Source organism: Loxodonta africana, chromosome 13 (genome assembly GCF_030014295.1).
Source record: "Loxodonta africana isolate mLoxAfr1 chromosome 13, mLoxAfr1.hap2, whole genome shotgun sequence".
Classification (NCBI taxonomy): Eukaryota; Metazoa; Chordata; class Mammalia; order Proboscidea; family Elephantidae; genus Loxodonta; species Loxodonta africana.
Genome location: NC_087354.1, coordinates 29,530,957 through 29,548,886, shown reverse-complemented (window position 1 = coordinate 29,548,886; position 17,930 = coordinate 29,530,957). Strand labels below are relative to the sequence as shown.

The 17,930-nt window shown below is 46.3% G+C and overlaps 1 protein-coding gene across 4 annotated transcripts in view; it reads right to left on the bottom strand.

The window, feature by feature from the left end:
• ABHD2 (abhydrolase domain containing 2, acylglycerol lipase) overlaps positions 1–17,930 on the bottom strand; it is a 126,874-nt gene that overhangs the window by 8,873 nt on the left and 100,071 nt on the right. For all 4 annotated transcript variants that reach the window (XM_023553037.2, XM_003413894.4, XM_023553038.2 and 1 more), the window contains 5 exons: positions 14,607–14,790; positions 5,372–5,464; positions 2,579–2,689; positions 1,882–1,951; positions 281–365 (listed from right to left, as the gene is read on the bottom strand). In XM_023553037.2, the coding sequence (XP_023408805.1) occupies positions 281–365; positions 1,882–1,951; positions 2,579–2,689; positions 5,372–5,464; positions 14,607–14,790 (543 nt within the window). The remainder of the gene's footprint in view (positions 1–280; positions 366–1,881; positions 1,952–2,578; positions 2,690–5,371; positions 5,465–14,606; positions 14,791–17,930) is intronic.

Here is a 17,930-nt window from a genome sequence, read left to right as displayed (position 1 = left end):
AGACAATGATGTCACAGAGCTCCAGGTGAATACCAAAAACCCCTCTTGGCTGGGTATATATGGTAGGCCTGCCTCCTGCACCAGAACAGAAAGTAAGAAGGCTTCTGCCCAGGCCCCATCAGAGCCCATCAGAGTATCAGGCGAGGCTGAGTGACAATACTGCATGAGATGCCCTCTCCCCAAGAGCTGGTCTCCAGGAGATGACAGCATGCTGAAGGTGACAGAATTTACTGTGACAATTTGCTGAGTGGTTGGGGGAGCAGCAGGAAGAAACACTCACCTGAAAGAGATTTTGGAATGGTTATAAGACTTTCATGCACCAGGGGGTCATCAGCTGCATTAACCAGCATGAGAGGCACATAAATCTGCAGTGAGAAAATAAAGCAGAATTAAATTATCAATTTCCTTTTTCAGACCCCATTGATTCACGTCTGAATTCACTACCGGACATGTCTTTGAAGCAAAGGGAAAAGGGTCACTGCTCAGCTTGCTGAACAGGTGGATTGAGGACGCCTTGGACTCACTGCCAGTGGAATGAATTATAACTGCCGCTGGGATTACAGCCCTGGCAGGCCCTTGAGGGAGTAAAACTCTGCAGCATCCTAGGTGACCTGTGTGCTCTGATGGAGAGAGGGGACATACTCAATGGAGCTCACTAGCAAAATATTTTTATGATTGTCCCAGAGTTTTAGATTAGCTATACCTTTGGTCAGAAGGATGACTTCACAAAGAGTTATGTACACATTCATTCGGTTTATATTGCGGGGAACAAAAATGGAGTGTGCTCTGCTCCAGACAAAGAAGCCTTTCTAGAAGAATCTGAAGGTTGAGAACAGGCTGGAGGATACTGGGAAGTTCTTGGCAACGCTGCCTTCAGCAGCCCCTTTCACAAAATAGCCAATAGTCTCTTTTGTCATTTTAGTGGAGATGGGGTGCTGATGGGTGGACTGAGACGCAGCTGAACGACCATGCCCAGGTAGTGTAATGGGTGTATGTGTTAACCTAAAGGTCTCTGACATTGGCTCTAGATAGCTCAGTGCTTCTATAATGGTTTTAATGAAGACACCAAAAGCCTGGGTGATGATGCTAAAGTAGGAGAGATGGCTGATATGATGGATGGCAGGGCTGCAATTCATAATTATCTGCTTTAGCTGGGGGAATGGTGGGCCACACCAGCATGTGGATGTGAACAGGGATAAATGGGAAGTCCTGTGTTTGGGTAAAAAGATCAATTGTGCAGGGATGGAATGAGGGAGACTGGCTCTGTGGTGATTCAGGTAAAAAATACATGGAGTTTTTTTTTGGTTGGGCACAAGCTTACTTTAATACAAAGTTTATTACAGCTGTTAAAACGGCATTAACATGAGCCAGCCTAATTTAACAGCAGATGTGTTCCTCACCATTTTGATAAAAAAAATCCATCCATTTTGCTCTGTGCTCGCCAGATGATGGCAGGAATTTTGAGTTTGGTCCTAAGCACTACACTAATATAGTGTACACATGGCCAGAGAAAGAGCCGAGGATGGTAAGCAATCTAGACTGACCTCTCATGAGGAACCATGGCAGGAACTGGGCGGCGTTACACTGACAAAAGGAGAAGTAGGGTGTTTCAGCATTTTAAGGGCTTTCACATGGACACGGGAGCAGACTGGCCCTGTACCACTCTAGGAGGCGGTGCTGGGATTACTGAGGGAGGTGACAGAGGGACAGAGTTTGGTTCAATAACAAACCCAGGTCAACATCCAGAGCAGTCTGAGCCAGAGCCTGGCTGAGCTTCCCCGTGGGAGTGTACGAGGGACATGTGTGGTACTGTGTGCGAGGCTGGCTGAGGGACACTCGCTCTGAGATGCTGCTGCCCCTGGGTTGGTGCCGGCCACTCACCCTGTGCAGGTACCTCATGCAGCTTTCTTCCTCATAATATTCCTTCAGGGAGTTATAGCCATGAAACTTCCTGGGACATACAAAAAAAAAAGGAAAAGTTAAAAACAACACTAGTCACAAGGTCTGAAGGCCAAGCTGATTTAATTACTGCTCCAGCCCCAAACTAACTTGTCATATCAGTAGAATACACACAGGCAGCAGAATGTAGTGGTTAAGAGCACTGGCTTTGGTATCTAGGTTCAAATCCTGACTCTGCCACTTACATCTGTGTGATCCTAGGTAAATGGTTTTAAATTCTCTGGGCCTTGGCCTCTCCTCTGTGGAATGGCGATCAGGATAGGACTTTCCTTAATGGTGCTGTGAGGTTTATCACATCAGATTACTTACTAGCACAGTGACTGACACAGAGTAACTAAGCAGTAAGTGTTATCTATAGTAATCATCTATAGGGTCACCCCCATTTGGAGAGTGGCAGCTCCTCGGCTCAAGGTGCCTATACCATGAAGAGCTACAGAATCATGGCCAAGTCCTCTATTTTCTAAGAGAGAGTAGAAATTTGGATTTTTCTGTGAGATCTTCTGTTTTTAAACATTGGAAATGTATGTAAAGGATCCCTAACACTAATGGGTGCAGAGTGACTCACTCCTGCTGGGGCTAGCGCCCTGGCCTGAGTGCTCCTCCCCCTGCCTGGACACACCTCATCACGTTGTCATCAATCTGCATCAGGGACGTTGCTGTATAGAGCCGGCTCAGGTCTGTGTCCTCCAGGCACTGGGGTTTCTTAACACGATCTCCAAAAAGTACTTGCCTGGAAAGAGACACACAAGCAAACAGAGAATAAAAAGCAGATGATAAACAACCAGAGCAGAACCTGCTTCCTTGCACAGAGGCAAGCCCGGAGGGACAGTCTTTGACAAGGCATATGTAGGTAAGTTAGAAATCAATCTCTTTGGCCTTTAGAAGAGGTCCCTGAGTGGCACAAGTGGTTTGCTATTGGCTACTAACCTAAAATTGGCTGTCTGAACCCACACAGAGGCACCACAAAAGAAAGGCCTGGAGGTCTGCTTCTGTAAAGATTACAGCCAAGAAAACCCTGTGGAGCAGTTCTACTCTGTAACACAAGGGGTCATCATGAGTTGGAATCGATGTGACGGCTACGGGATTTTTAGCCTTCAGAACGTGCCAGAGATGAGTTTGCCGTGGCTGACGTTTGAATAACTACAGAAAGATGGACTTCGAGACCTTACTTCCCATTTCAGGGTCAAAGATGCACTCTGTATAATATTGGAGGCACCCAGACAAACTAAATCTAGGGTTCATGGCCAGTGGAATATTGCCAAACCTCCACGGCAGAGAGAGGAGGTTTCAGGATGGGATCTGTGGGGAGTGGTGGACAGTGAGCCAAACAGCGGGGGGCCTTCACCTAAAGGTGTGGGCCCCAGGTTCTCACAGGTGTTGACACTGTCCAGCCTGGGCAGAGCCCCTGTCCCTTTAGAAGCTGTTTGTGGCCATTTAACAAGGAAGACAATGGTTAGCATTTGGGCAAATCTAGAGCTCTGGGACCTGTTAGCTAAAAAGCTAACATACTCAGTAGAGCAACTACTTCCATTAGGAAAAAAGTCCACCATGAGAGGACGACCAGAAGGGCAGAGGCCACGATATGCAGCCTTCAGACCTCCGTTCCCAGTCACTCAGCTGAAGGACCAAGTGTGCTGTGAGGTCTGGCCCTACTGCAGGGAAGGCTCATGATGGAAATGAAGTGTTCTGGTACCTGTTCTCAGCCTCTCCGCAAGAAGAGGAACGAGTTTCTTTAGCATCTATTTTGTTCAAACGATTATTTATTCGGAGAGAATTCTACCTATGGGAATGAATTCACCATTCAAAGTTCCTCTAAAATGTCTAAATGTTTGGCTTTTGCCGTAAAATTAAAACAAAAAAAAAGTGTGTATATACTTAGAGCATACCCAAAGGTCTCTTCCAATATGCTAGGAATTACATGATGAACCTTCTGGACTAATCAACAGCAAGGCCGAGCCCTTGGGCACAGCTGAACCGTCTCCCGGAAGGAGTCACTTTTGATCTCAGAGGTGTGGAAAGGTGGGTAGAGGATTTGGGCTTGATGTCAGAGGCCTGGCTTCACCCTTCTGGCTGTGTGACCTCGGCAAATCCCAGGACCCACCCCACCTCAGCTGAGCCACACCGCACTCAAGGCTGCACACAGCAGATGCTCAAACTACCTGGGTTTGGAATGTTTATGTCAGCCAGCTCGGGGACACAGGTCTCCTTTAGCTCCACCCACCCCACAGGAGGATGTGAGGACATGACTGAAGAGACACACGGCAGCCTAGCAGCCTGATGGGCGTGAGCAGCAGCCTGGCCCAGGCGCATAGAGCCCCACCTGCAGGAAGCCCAGTCCAGTGTGCGTGGCAGGATGGATAATACCATGTTTTCTTTTCACCACTGAAAAAACAAATTGCTTTTTTGGTGGTGTCAAAAAACCAAAACATTGTATTTTTGAGTGCCCATTATGTGCAAGACTCTGCTGAAGTCCAAACAGGCCCAAGCCCTCCAGAGCTTTACAGTTGACTTGGAGACACAGGATTCACACGGGGGGAAGCAATGCAGGAGTCGGCTTCCCAGGAGGTGGGAGGACAGGCTGGGAAGGGCTGTAATGGGTGTGGGAGAGGCCAGGAGGTGCAGGCTCTGTGAGTGTATACTGCCAGTCCAGCTGGACTGGATGAGACGTGTGGGGGTGGAGGGAGAGACAGTGATAATAATCATCACAATGATAAAATCACTGCTAATATTTATCAAGCACTAGTGCATGCCAGGCCTGGTCAAGCTCTTGGCAGGGAGGGGTTAACCCTCTGAAGGACTCTGGGCAGAAGAAGAGGCAGGACGGAGTGGTGACTATACAGAGGTGAAGCAGAGGTGCGGGCACTGCGCTCTAAGCCTGTGGCTGGACGCCTGATATCTGCTGCTTGGTCAGAATGATTCCTGATTCCCAAGCACAACAGCATCCTGGGAAGAAGGTTACCCAGACAATGATAAACCATCCCTAGCATTACTCTAGTTTAGGAAGGAGTGGTGTAGAAGTGGTTTCTTATCTTGGATTTACGAAAACAGAAAGTGATTTGGCCACCTCTGGTAGCTTGGGACAAGTTTGTTTCTAAGCAAGAAACAAACATAATCAGCCAAGAGTCTGCACCGCCCCCACCCTTCTTCTCCCCACCTGAAGAAACAGGGTTCTGGCTTCTATCGATACCTAAAGAAGCTCAGGACTCCCTGGGTGGTGCAAACGGTTAACGTGCTTGGTGGCACCTTGGAAGAAAGGCCTGGCAGTCAATCTACTTCCAAAAAATCAACCATTGAAAACCCTACGGAGCATAGTTCTACTTGGACACACGTGGGGTCACCATGAGCGGGAGTTTTTAAAGAAGCTGGGAAAGGAGCTGTCGGCCTCCCCAGGGAGAGCAGAAGGTAAAGGTACCTGTGCGAGAGGATGATTTTCTTCATGTTGTCAGCCATGAGGAAGTTGTAAAACCTCCGGCAATGATCCCACTGCATGAAGGTTTCCTGGGCCCTAAAAGAACCACAAAGCGAGAGTGAGTAAGTGTGCACCACGAGGAGGACAGTGGCTGGTGCAGGCCAGGAGGTGACGCTCTTGTTGCTGGAGCAAGGCGCTTCCCTAGCGCCTACGTGGGAACCGGGAGCTGTGGCATGCGGTACTCAAACTATCATCCGTAGAGACCCCTATGGGGAACCATAACAGTACCCTGAACATGACTCCAGCTAGAAACCTCTCTAGGGGCAGGGGCTTGGGTGGTGACACTCACCGACACCCTCTTCCAGAACCTGTCAGTACCAGTGTCTACTTCAACTGTCATCTGAACACTTTCTCTGTGCTGCTTCCTACCCTGCAGGCATGTTTTTCTGGCTTGGTAACGGGAGTGTGTAAGGGGAGGGTAGGAGGAGAAGTATATAGTTCAGGGAAAAACCTAAAAGAAAAAAAAATTCTTCTGTGGCTGTTTGACAGGCAAAGGAAAATCATCAAATTTCATCTTCTGCAAGAAAATCTTTCTTTTGATTAGCCTCAGAATTGCCACGGGGCAAGAAAAGGAAGCAGAAGCAGTGAGGCGATCCAGCGCTTCTAGACACAGCTGGGGGACTGGCCTGAGAGTCGCTTTGTCTACACAGCTCACGCGTGGTCGGCAGGTACTAGGCCTACCTAACGTGGGGGCGTGGTCTCGGACCCTCCCAGCAGTGGCACTAGGTGGGTAACATTATCCCCACTTTCCAGATTAGGAAACCAAAGACTCAGGCAGGTCTGGTAACATGCCCTGGGTCACAGTGCAACATTAAGTTATGACTGAGGTCTGGGTCCAGGCCGGCCTGACTCCAGAGCTGTGTTCTTGACTCTATCCTGTGTGGAGGGAGGGGACAGCACTGCCAACCTTCTCTAATGCTCCCAGGGCCTACTGTCAGGGGAGTAAACACCAATGGCTAATCCCCACACTGCCTCTCAGCCTTCCCCACTCAAAGCTCTCTTACTTTGGGTATGAATCCAAACACAGGTGACTACTGAGCCCAAGTTGATTAAAAAGAAACCTTCATTTGGGAGATTTCTGATCTCAAGGCCTAATTCCACCCTGGGAAGTAATCTGAGTGTCGCCATCCTCATAGAGAATCCATAGGTTTCATCTTCCAGATGGCAAGAGAGGGGATCGGGGTGGTTCATAGGTGTTTTTAAGCCCAGGAAGTTTGCAAAAGGAACTTCCCAAAGCTGCCACACTTTACGCTTCAATACTGGAATGGCAAACATTTCCCATGAAATCGTGGTTAAAATGTAAGTGGTGGTGGAAGTTTAAAGTGGAACGGTGTGTGGATTTAATGGCCTGTGACAGGCTCGTAAGATGCTGGCTAAAGCTCAAAGTGAAGACTAGGCCATGCTGTAAGTGTGCTGGGACCTGCCCAAACACTGCAGGGACAGAAAGGGCAGGCCAGATAACCACGGGTGGGACCATGACTGTGCAGGGCTGTGAACCCCCACCCTCTGGCCTGAGGGATCTGCTCCCCAGTCAGTGGCCCACAGCCTGCTGCCTCTGCCCGGCCTGCTCCTCCTCTGATCTTGGACCCACGCTGCCATGTCCGCAGAGAGCCAACAGCTTTCTCTCGCCCTCATTCATTTCTGCCTTTTGCTGACCTCTGAACTGCAGGGAAATTCTTACTTTTGTTAGCATCTCCTTCATATTGGAGGGAATGCAGAGGCAGGGAAGGGAGGAGCTTGCTGGCCATGAACTTAAGACTTTATAAAAAGACACTCCGGCGCTGCCCAAGATTTCAATTAAGTAACACCACAGGCCCTGTTCGCTGAACGGCTCATAAGGGCCCAGGGTTCAAGGAGGGACCAGGACAAAGATGCTGGGACCAACGTTTTGCCCAGTTTATTTTGGCTAACATTTATTCCTAAGTATCTTTGGTTTGGTCCTTGGGTGACACAAGCAGTTTGCTCTTGACTACTAACCTAAAGGTTGGTTGTTTGAACCTATGCAGGGGTGCCATGCAAGAAGGACCTGGTGACCTGCTTATAGCAAAGAAAACCCTTTGGAGTAATTCTACTCTGTAGCACATGGGGTTACCATGAGTCAGAATCGACGTGACAGCAATGGGTTATCTTTGGTTTAGCACTCAATATACCCAGGGGCTGCCTTCCACCACCTTTGGGCCTATAGTTAAGGAATTAAAACTTAATTATATATTGGTTTAATAGAAAATAATCAAGATCAATGTGCTATGAAAATAATAAATTTCATACATATTTTTTAAAAAAAGACCAGATTTCTTCAATACAAACAATGACAATAAACTGAAAGGCAATAAAATAGAAGAGGAATCTATAGTCTAAAAGAACCTTAAGAGACAAACGCAACACGTGGGCATTACGTGGATCCTCACTCAAACAACTTAATTATTTAAAAAAAAAATTATGAGAAAATCAAGGGAATCTGAACACTGACTGGAAATGGGACAATTGTTGTTAGGTGCTGTTGAGTTGCTTTTGACTCATAGCGACCCTACGTACCACAGCTTTCGACTCATAGTGACCCTATGTACAACAGAACGAAACACTGCCAGGTCCTGCGCTATCCTCACAATCATTGCTGTTTGAGCCTACTGTTGCTGTCACTGCATCAATCCATCTCGTTGAGGGTCTTCCTCTTTTCACTGACCCTCTACTTTACCAACCATGATGTCCTTCTCTAGGGACTTGTCCCTCCTGATAACATGTCCATAGTATATGAGATGAAATCTTGCCATCCTTGCTTCTAAGGAGCATTCTGGCTGTACTTCTTCTAAGACAGATTTGTTTATTCTTCTGGCAGTCTGTGGTACAAAAACACCATAATTCAAGTATATCAATTAGAAAGCGAAGAGGACTAGAAGCATTTATTGATGAAGATCAAAGACTACAGCCTTCAGTATGGATTATATTTCAACATAAAGAAAACAAAAATCCTCATAACTGGACCAATAAGCAACATCATGATAAATGGAGAAAATATTGAAGTTACCAAGGATTTCATTTTACTCGGATCCATAACCAATGCCCATGCAAGGAGCAGTCAAGAAATCAGATAACATATTGCATTGTGCAAATCTGTTGCAAAAGACCTCTTTAAAATGTTAAAAAGCAAAGATGTCACTTTGACAACTAAGGTGTGCCTGACCCAAGCCATGGTATTTTCAATCACCTCATATGCATGAGAAAGCTTGACAATGAATAAGAAATGAAACGGTATTAGGCAATTATTTTTTTTGATGTGATAATGGTACTGTGTTTATGTTTAAGAAAAAGTCCTGAGAGTCTTTTAGAGCTACCTAGTGAAATGTTTACAGATGAAATGATATGATATAATGTCTGGGATTTGCTTTAAAATAATCCAGCGAGTGGGTGTTAAAGGAAAACAGTGGCCATGAGTTGATCGCTGTTGAAGCTGGTGATGGATACGTAGGGGTTCAATACCCTATTCATTTTTATTTTGTGTCTGAAATTTTCTGTAATAAAAGAAGAAGAAGTAGGAGAAGAAAGAAGGAGAAAGAAGGTGGGGGGGTGCTGAGGAAGAGGAAAATAGAAAATAATTTTAGATTATGAGCTACTGAGAATTATTTGTCCTGCTGAGAAGAGTAATGATCAAAGAGACATGAAGAAGAGCCAAAATTAACAGGTTAGACAGCAGTGCCACGGGGCTCAACAACCATTTTCAGGGATGGTAAAGGGCCCAAGCATGCCATCTGGAGCTACTGTGTACACAGCCCCATCAAAAAGCTTATGCATGTACCTCCCACTGATGCCAAACTCCAACTTATCCACCTTGTTTTTGCTTGGGGCTGCCAGGAGAGGAGCAGGAGACAGGTCTAGTTTAGCAAATGGACCCGGGGCCTTGGGCTGGTGATGGGATGGGGGTGGGACGATATCTGCACCACCTGGCTGGCAAGAGGTAGTGCAGAGACTGGGACTATGGTCCATCTGATACCTGGGAAGTTGACCAAACTCTGCACAAGCCACTTCACCTCTCTGAGCCTCAGTTTCCTCAACTGTCAAATCAAGAGACTGAACTAGAGAATCCATTTCTATGCCCAGGTTGTTCCTAATGCTGAGGTATCTAAACAGTTCCATCACAGGCCTGACACAGGTCAGTTAGGGTACCTTAGCGGTGTTTTCACAGCTTTTATTAATGGTGGCTAGAATTCTGCAGGGAGGAGCAGCTGCGAAGGGCTGGCCATGGCTGAAGAGACTGGAAGGACAGGCAGGCTCCTGGACTATGTGAGGCATGCATCTCCTGAGGATGGGAGGATGTCTGCCTAGAAACCAGATGTCCGCATCAAGAGGGTTTAAAGAGAATGGTGGTGGAGGCAGGGGGAGAATACTCAGATGACACTGTGACAATGCAGGGTGCTGTGGTGGCCAGACCTCAGGTATGACAGGATGACAAGAATAGCAGTAGGTTGTGAGAGGGGATGGTTGGGAAAGGAAGGGAAGGAGACATGCCATTTATTTGCAGCCTCAGATATCAACACGTTCATGGGCAGAGCACACACAAGGTGACCTTAACTCAGGAGAGTACGTGATGGGACCAGGAATGGAAGGAACCGTGCGATGGGCACTGCGTGGCTTCCCTACTCAAAATGAGGTAAACTTGTACAAAGAGAAGCAGAATAGTGCTATATGGCAAAACTCCAAAAGGCTGATTCCAAAGTCCAAGGGGGAAAACATGTGGCGAATGTTTGGTTGAGAGCTGCCAGGTCAGAGAGAAGAAATGAATTACACATTTTTGATGCAAACAAAAAAATGGACACCAAAGCCAGGGGACTTTAGTTCTCTGAACACTGAATGAGTGCCTGTTGTTGGTTGCCGTAGAGTTCGTTCTGACTCATAGTGACCCATATGGCAGAGCAGAACTACCCCATAGGGTTTTCTTGGCTATAATCTTTACAGGAGCAGATTGCCAAGTCTTTCTTCTGCAGAGCTGCTGGGTGGGTTTGAACTGCCAACCTTTTGGTTAGCAGCCAAGTGCTTAACCATTGTGCCACCAGGGCTCCTTGAATGAGTACCTGACTTGGCTAAACAGTGGAACATCCAAGTTCTTGACCTGTCTCTAGATAGCTCTGTTCTCCATAGACAAGGGATGGCAGAACTTCTTCCTCACCAAACCTGATGCCAACCCACCAGAAGAACCTGGGTGAGGGCACAGGAGAGATGTGTGGAGCCCTGGAGAAATATCCAGGTCATAACTACCAGGAGGCGAAAGGCTCAGAATAAGCCAGGGTGAGCCCTTGCTTGTAGGAAGAGGGGTTTCAAAAACTTCTGAAAGAACCAGGATGACTCCAAAACACAAGGGGCTTCCTGAAGTTGCCAAGCCCTCAGAAAGTGGTTCTGTCATTGAGGTCATAAATGAGAAGAGACTACCCTCAGAAACCAGTGTGGTTTCATTCAGAACCTTAATTGAAAATGCTATATATGAATTTTTTTTACCATTAAAAAATTTTTTTATTGGGCTTGAGGTGAAAGTTTACAATGCATATTAGTTTCTCATTCAAAAATTTTTGCACAAATTGTTTTCTGACACTGGTTTCGATCCCCACATGATGTCAGCACTCTCTCCCTTTCCTTTACACTCCGGATTCCCTGTGTCCATTCGTCCAGGTTTCCTGTCCCTGCCTTCTTGTCTTTGCTTTCGGGCAGGTGTTGCCCATTTGGTCTCGTATACTTGATTGAACTAAGAAGCACGTTCCCCATGTGTGTTATTATTTGTTTTATAGGCCTGTCTAACCTTTGGCTGAAAGGTGGACCTCGGGAATGACTTCAATTCTGAGTTAGCAGGGTGTTCAGGGACTGGTCTTGGGGGTTCCTCCAGTCTCTGTCAGACCAGTAAGTCTGGTCTTTTTTTGGAAATTTGAATTTTGTTCTACATTTTTCTTCTACTCTCTGGGATCCTCTACTCTGGTCCTTATCAGAGTGGTCGGTGGTGGTAGCTGCGTGCCATCTAGTTCCTCTGGGTTCAGGCTGGTGGACACTGTGGTTTATGAGGTCCGTTAGTCCTTTGAACTAATATTTTCCTTGTGCCTTTGATTTTCTTCATTCTCCTTTGCTCTGGATGGGATAGGACCGATAGATGTATATGTATGGATTTTTAAAAAACTTTATCATCTATCTTTCTTTCTATCATCTATCTGTCTGTTTGTCTGTCTAACTCCAAGATAAATAAAGTTATTTTAAAATCCTTTATTTCTAATTAAATAATAATATTACCCATACTGGCTTCCCGCCATCTGCTAGTGAAGGATCTCTCTTTGAATTGTCAAAAGAATTTTAAAAGTTGTTGTGGAAGATACACAGTTTTAAATAACTTAGGAGAGGGCCCAAACAAAACAGGCGTTTAAAATTATATTCACAGCAAATGATAAAGCAAGGAAGAGCCGGGCCAACCACTTTATGCTGCTGAAGTACTGTCAGAGCAAGCTCAACTTCCAATTTGTAGTTTGCAAAAAGAGTGGATCAAATGCTGGTGAAAAGGAACTGAAGTCTGAAGTAAATGAACTGAGGGAAAGAATGTATCTAACATTCAAATTCAAACCTCCCAGCTCAAATAAACAACACCTCAGAGTTCCAAAGACCATGAGAACAAACAGCTTTCCTTTGGTATTTCAGAAAATACAGAGGATGACAATGAGAGAGAGTTCGTGTAAGACCAGAGGATGGGCAAGCATGATCCTAATATTCAAAAGAGGAGGACTGAAGATGGGGGTGCTATGAATTAAGACTGGGGACAAATTTATGGGATGTGGATCTATGCAATATACTAGAAGATATTAAAAGAAAAGTTGAAAGTAGTATACTAATGAAACATTAAAATTACAGTACACTGAATATTTCCCAGAATGCTGCCATGAGAACATAAGAACTGTTTTTACTCTAGATGGTTCCCTTCTAGGCTTTGTCCATATACAGTTATATTTTTCCACAGGTACCCTTTTTCCTGCTTTGAATATATACATTCAGTCATGTTGCATATTTTCTTGATCTTTTAAAAATAAAAGCTCCTTGTTTTCCACTGAGTTGGTGTATTATAATTTACTTAGCTATCACCTATGCTGGACATCTGGATTATTTCCAAATGGGCACTGCTAAACAGTAATACTGCAGTTAAGGCAGCCCCTAGGGTGGGACTGATGACTGGACATCAGGGACAAGAGGGGGTATCCCCAACTGCTCCAGGCCAAGTCTGGTTAGACTCTGGGACCTAAGGGAGAAGGGACACAGACAGACACATGGACAGTGCTAGGTAGGCGGGGTCATCTTGATCCACCAGGCTGGCTAGGCATTGAACAGGGCTCCTGCCTTGAACAGCCATGGCCTCCTTTAGTGTTTCAGCACATCATACAATGTGAGCTTGTTTAGCAGCTGCTAGACTCTGCTATAGGGACTGGTGGTTCACTGGTAGAATTCTTGGTTCCATGCGGGAGACCTGGGTTTGATTCTTGGCCAGTGTGCCTCCTCCGTCGGTGGAGGCTTGAGTGGTGCTGAACAGGTTTCAGCAGAGCTACCAGACTAAGATAGACTGGGAAGAAAGGCCCGGTGATCTACTTCAGAAAATCACCCAGTGAAAACCCTATGCATAACAAAAGTCTGATCCACAACAGATCATGGGAATGGCACAGGACCAGGCAGTGTTTCGGCCCACTGTGCATGGGGTTTCCAAGAGTGCTTTGGGGGCTGACTTGATGGCAACTCAATGGCAGCTAACAACAACAGGCTTTCTAACTACAGCAAGCAGGCAGCTGGCTTCTCTTTGAGCCCCAGTTGGCTCTGGCTACATGGGAGGCGCACTACTGGGATGAGAAGCCAGAGGGTGGGGGTCACTGAGCAAGCGGCTCTCCAGACTCAACTAGGAGGAATTTACCAGAACCATGAGCTCTCATGTGGCCCCTGCAGAGGCAGACGAGCCTTCCGTGCTCCACCTCGGCGTAAAGGAAGCATGGCTGCCATCATCCCAGTGCTGAAAAGGCTCATCACCCTCATGCCTTGGCAGGAAAAAAAAGGTCATGCCGGTTTATCATAAGGAACTGTCCCTCAGTGAAGAGATCTCATTATAATGTTGAGGGGACCAGAGGCCTGGGCAGCACCAGCACACATAGGGACAGCATCTCCCTGACTTGTCACCAGTTCTGTTGTCCTGATATTGGCTATCTGTGCCCCACGGAATAAAGCTGCCTCTTTTTCTCCTTACCGTATGAGGTCGATATTAAGGATAAATAATAATATATACAAAGTTCTTTTAGACTCCAAGGTGAAGCTATTTATACTATTTATGTACAGCACCTCACAAGTTTTAGCACCCTAGCTTCTTGAACCTTCTTTGCTTCCACTCCTTAGTTCCCCAGCTAAACGTGCTGATCACATGCTCTTGTCAACAGCAGATGGTGCTACTGCAGCAAATTAAAATGAAGCTGTTGTCATTTAAGATTTTGTGCATTGAAAAAAAAAATTAAGACAAAACTTGTCCCACATCCTCCTAGTGATCAAATTCAGCACTCCCTGAACACAAAGTCAGTGTTCACAGCAAGGATTCACCTCGCAGGTATCTGTTGGTGGGAGACTAAGGGGCGAGATAAACCTTGACCTAGTAGGTCAGCTCTTTTGTGAGGATGTCTGGGATGCACAGGAGGGATGAATACTTGAAGGCAAGGGCACAGATTACATGACTGCTACAGATGCCTTCCAGAAGACTCAGTTCTTTCTTAGGTAAGCGTGGTCTGGAATTACAAGGCCTGGATCTCAGATCCTGGCTTGCCAGACTCCTGTGTTCCCTCAATGACCCACAGTTCTGCAAAACTCCTGAGGCATGAACAGATCATACATTACCTCACAGAGACTCCATAGAGAAACAGCAGCTATTAAGGGGTCATTTGGCTTATCCAATTACAGCCATGATGCCAAGATGCAGTGGCATAGCCCAGGTTTAAGGGGTCCGATAGGACAACTCCATCTTAAGATGTGGAAGCCAAACGAGGTGAGCCTGACTCAGAAACTTCTGCTCGATCTGCCACAGTGTTTGCCCTGGTCTTCACGATCAGGGTCTGGGGCACAGGGGCATCTCAATAAACAAGTGCCAACTGCAGGACTTGATGGAAGAAAGTGGGAACAAGTGGTAGAGATCACTCACCTCAGTGCGCTATATCCCTGGCACACGCTGACGCAGCACAGGACCCTTTCTTGGTTTGCCTGAGTCTCCCCCATGTATTTGCACACGATGTTACCACCCAGGCTAAAGCCCACGACGACCAGCTGAGTCAGGGGGTACGTCTTCCTGATGTAGTTGACCATGGCTCCAAATTCCCAAGTGCAGCCTATAGGCAGAGGGTAAGGGCATCACTTGTTGTAGGTGCAACAAATCTTAGAGAAAGTGCAAGCTGGAAGGTTATTAAATAGGTGTCAGACAGACAGACAGACAGACAGACAGACAGACAGACAGACAGACAGACAGACAGACAGACACTGCTCTTTGGCTACCCAGAGAGAAGTCTGCAAATGCTGCTGGGTATTAAAGGAACCACAGCGTCAGTAGTGCCCATGAATGGGTGTACATGTATCAAACAGAGGTACAGTGCTCCTCGAAAGGTGGGTTGTGAGAAACCTGTCTAGATGCTTGCAGAACTCCAAACAGACATTCGGAGTGAGCACGCCTGTTCACACATGGATGTAAATAAAAGCAAGAGCAAAACTCTTTGGGATTAGCTTCTTAGCTTACAAATTGGGATGCTATACCCACGTGTACAATATATATGGTTCACTGGTAGAATTCCTGGTTGCATATAGCAGAGCTACCAGACTAAGATAGACTGGGAAGAAAAGCCCGGTGATCTACTTCAGAAAATCACCCAATGAAAACCCTATGCATAACAAAAGTCTGATCCACAACAGATCATGGGAATGGCACAGGACCAGGCAGTGTTTCGGCCCACTGTGCATGGGATTTCCAAGAGTGCTCTGGGGGCTGACTTGATGGCAACTCAATGGCAGCTAACAACAACAGGCTTTCTAACTACAGCAAGCAGGCAGCTGGCTTCTCTTTGAGCCCCAGTTGGCTCTGGCTACATGGGAGGCGCACTACTGGGATGAGAAGCCAGAGGGTGGGGGCCATGGTATTAACTACCAAGTGGATGTTATTTACAGGATCTTCTTGTCAATGTAGGGCAGGGAAGGAGAGGCACACTTTGGTCCAGAGGGACGGCCAGGATGCTCTGTAGAATTAGGGTAAATTGTTCTTGGTGACGTAGGGAGAGGGTGCCGAGGGAGGCAAACTCATTCAGAAACACACAGAGGGACCTCTGAACAGAGAGGATGCTTGGGCCATGCTTGCCCAGGAGGGGTGAGCTCAGCTGGGGTCCCCTTGGGAAGCTGTTGAAGCAGCTTTGCTAAGAGGAGGTGAACAGCCATACACAGGGGAAAGAATTTAGCTCATCCTTCTAAGACCCAACCCCAGGCTCTGCAGTGAACCAACTTAAAATAATCGTAACAGGGAAAGTTAGGGACGTTGGCAAGAAACACGTACAAAACACAGCAACATGATGAGATTATCCATTTACGATGGAAACTCGAGTTGCTGACCTTGGCAACAGCTCAGAGGTTGTGACATTCCTAATAAAGTTGAACAGCTCTGTCCCTAATCCAGCAAGCCGTGGGGTCACTACCTTTTGAGCCTGGAACAAGCTCCCTTTGTATTTATCTTCCTCTTGTCACGGGATGCAGCCTAAGGCAGTCCAGCACAACCCCATGTAGAGGCTCTCAAACTGTAGTGTGCACAGAATCACCTGGAGAGGGTGTTAGAAATGAGCATTCCTGAGCTTTGCCCCCTGAGAAGCTCATTCAGTAAGATGGTGTCTGGGCCCAGGAATCTGCACTAAAAAAATTTTTTTTGAGTAAGCATTTACACACACACATGGTACATGGTAAAAGGTAAATTTCCTATATTCATTTTTAAAATGTCAGTGGTAGCATGTTATTGTTGTTAGTTGCTGTCAAGTCGATTCTGACTCATGGCAACTCAACGTATGTCAGAGTAGAACTGTGCTCCTTAGGGTCTTCTAGGCTGTGGCCTTTCAGAAGCAGATGGTCAGGCCTGGCTTCTGCGGTACCTTTGAGTGGGTTCGAACTGTTGACCTTTTGGCTAATAGTTGAGTGCTAATTGTTTGCGCCACCCAGGGGCTCTATTTAGGACCTTGTTTTTTTCCTTTACAATATGTCTTGGAAACCATTACATATCACTACACATAAAGCTGCCCTATTCTTTTTTATTTTTAATGAGGTAGAACATACACACAGGAAAGTGCACAAGCTGATGAATTTTTACATGTTTACACCCATGTAACCATTGTCCAGATCAAGATGTACAATATTCTCGACAGCCCTGGCGGCCCCCTCATGCCTCTTCCTTAATGATATATCCCCTATACCTTGACATTCTGCAAGTGGTGGGGGCTTCTGAGGCTTGGAAGGTGGCAAAAGATGCTTAAGACTAAGGGAAAAACCTGGGGCCAAGAACTGTTCCCTCTCTCCCAAACCGAAAAACACAAGCCACTATTCAGAAGGAAGTATGTGTCTCTCTCCAATGAGACAGAAGAACACCAAGTCTCTGATTTTTCTCCCTCCTACACCTAGCAGGGAAACCTTGGTGGTATAGTGGTTAAGAGTTCAGCTGGACTGTTCACAATACCAAAAAGTTGGAAGGAACCAAGGCGTCCATCAACAGACGAATGGATAAATAAACTATGGTATATTGACACAATGGAATACTACGCATTGATAAAGAACAGTGATGAATTTGTGAAACATTTCATAACATGGAGGAACCTGGAAGGCATTATGCTGAGTGAAATTAGTCAGATGCAAAAGGACAAATATTGTATAAGACCACTATTATAGGATCTTGAGAAATAGTTTAAACTGAGAAGAACACATTCTTTTGTGGTTATGAGAGGGGGTAGGGAGGGAGGGTGGGAGAGGGTTATTTACTGATTAGATAGTAGATAAGAACTACTTTAGGTGAAGGGAAGGACAACACTCAGTACAGGGGAGGTCAGCACAACTGGACTGGACCAAAAGCAAAGAAGTTTCCTGAATAAACTGAATGCTTCGAAGGTCAGTGGAGCAGGGGCGGGGGTTTTGGGGACATGGCTTCAGGGGACATCTAAGTCAATTGGCAAAACAAATTCTATTAAGAAAATATCCTGCATCCCACTTTGAAGTGTGGTGTCTGGGGTCTTAAACACTAGCAAGCGGCCATCAGTGAGTCTCGACCCACCTGGATCAAAGGAGAATGAAGAACACCAAGGTCACAAGGTAACTCTGAGCCCAAGAGACAGAAAGGGCTACATGAACTAGAGACTACATCATCCTGAGACCAGAAGAACTAGATGGTGCCCTGCCACAACCAATGACTGCCCTGACAGGGAGCACAACAGAGAACCCCTGAGGGAGCAGAACAGTG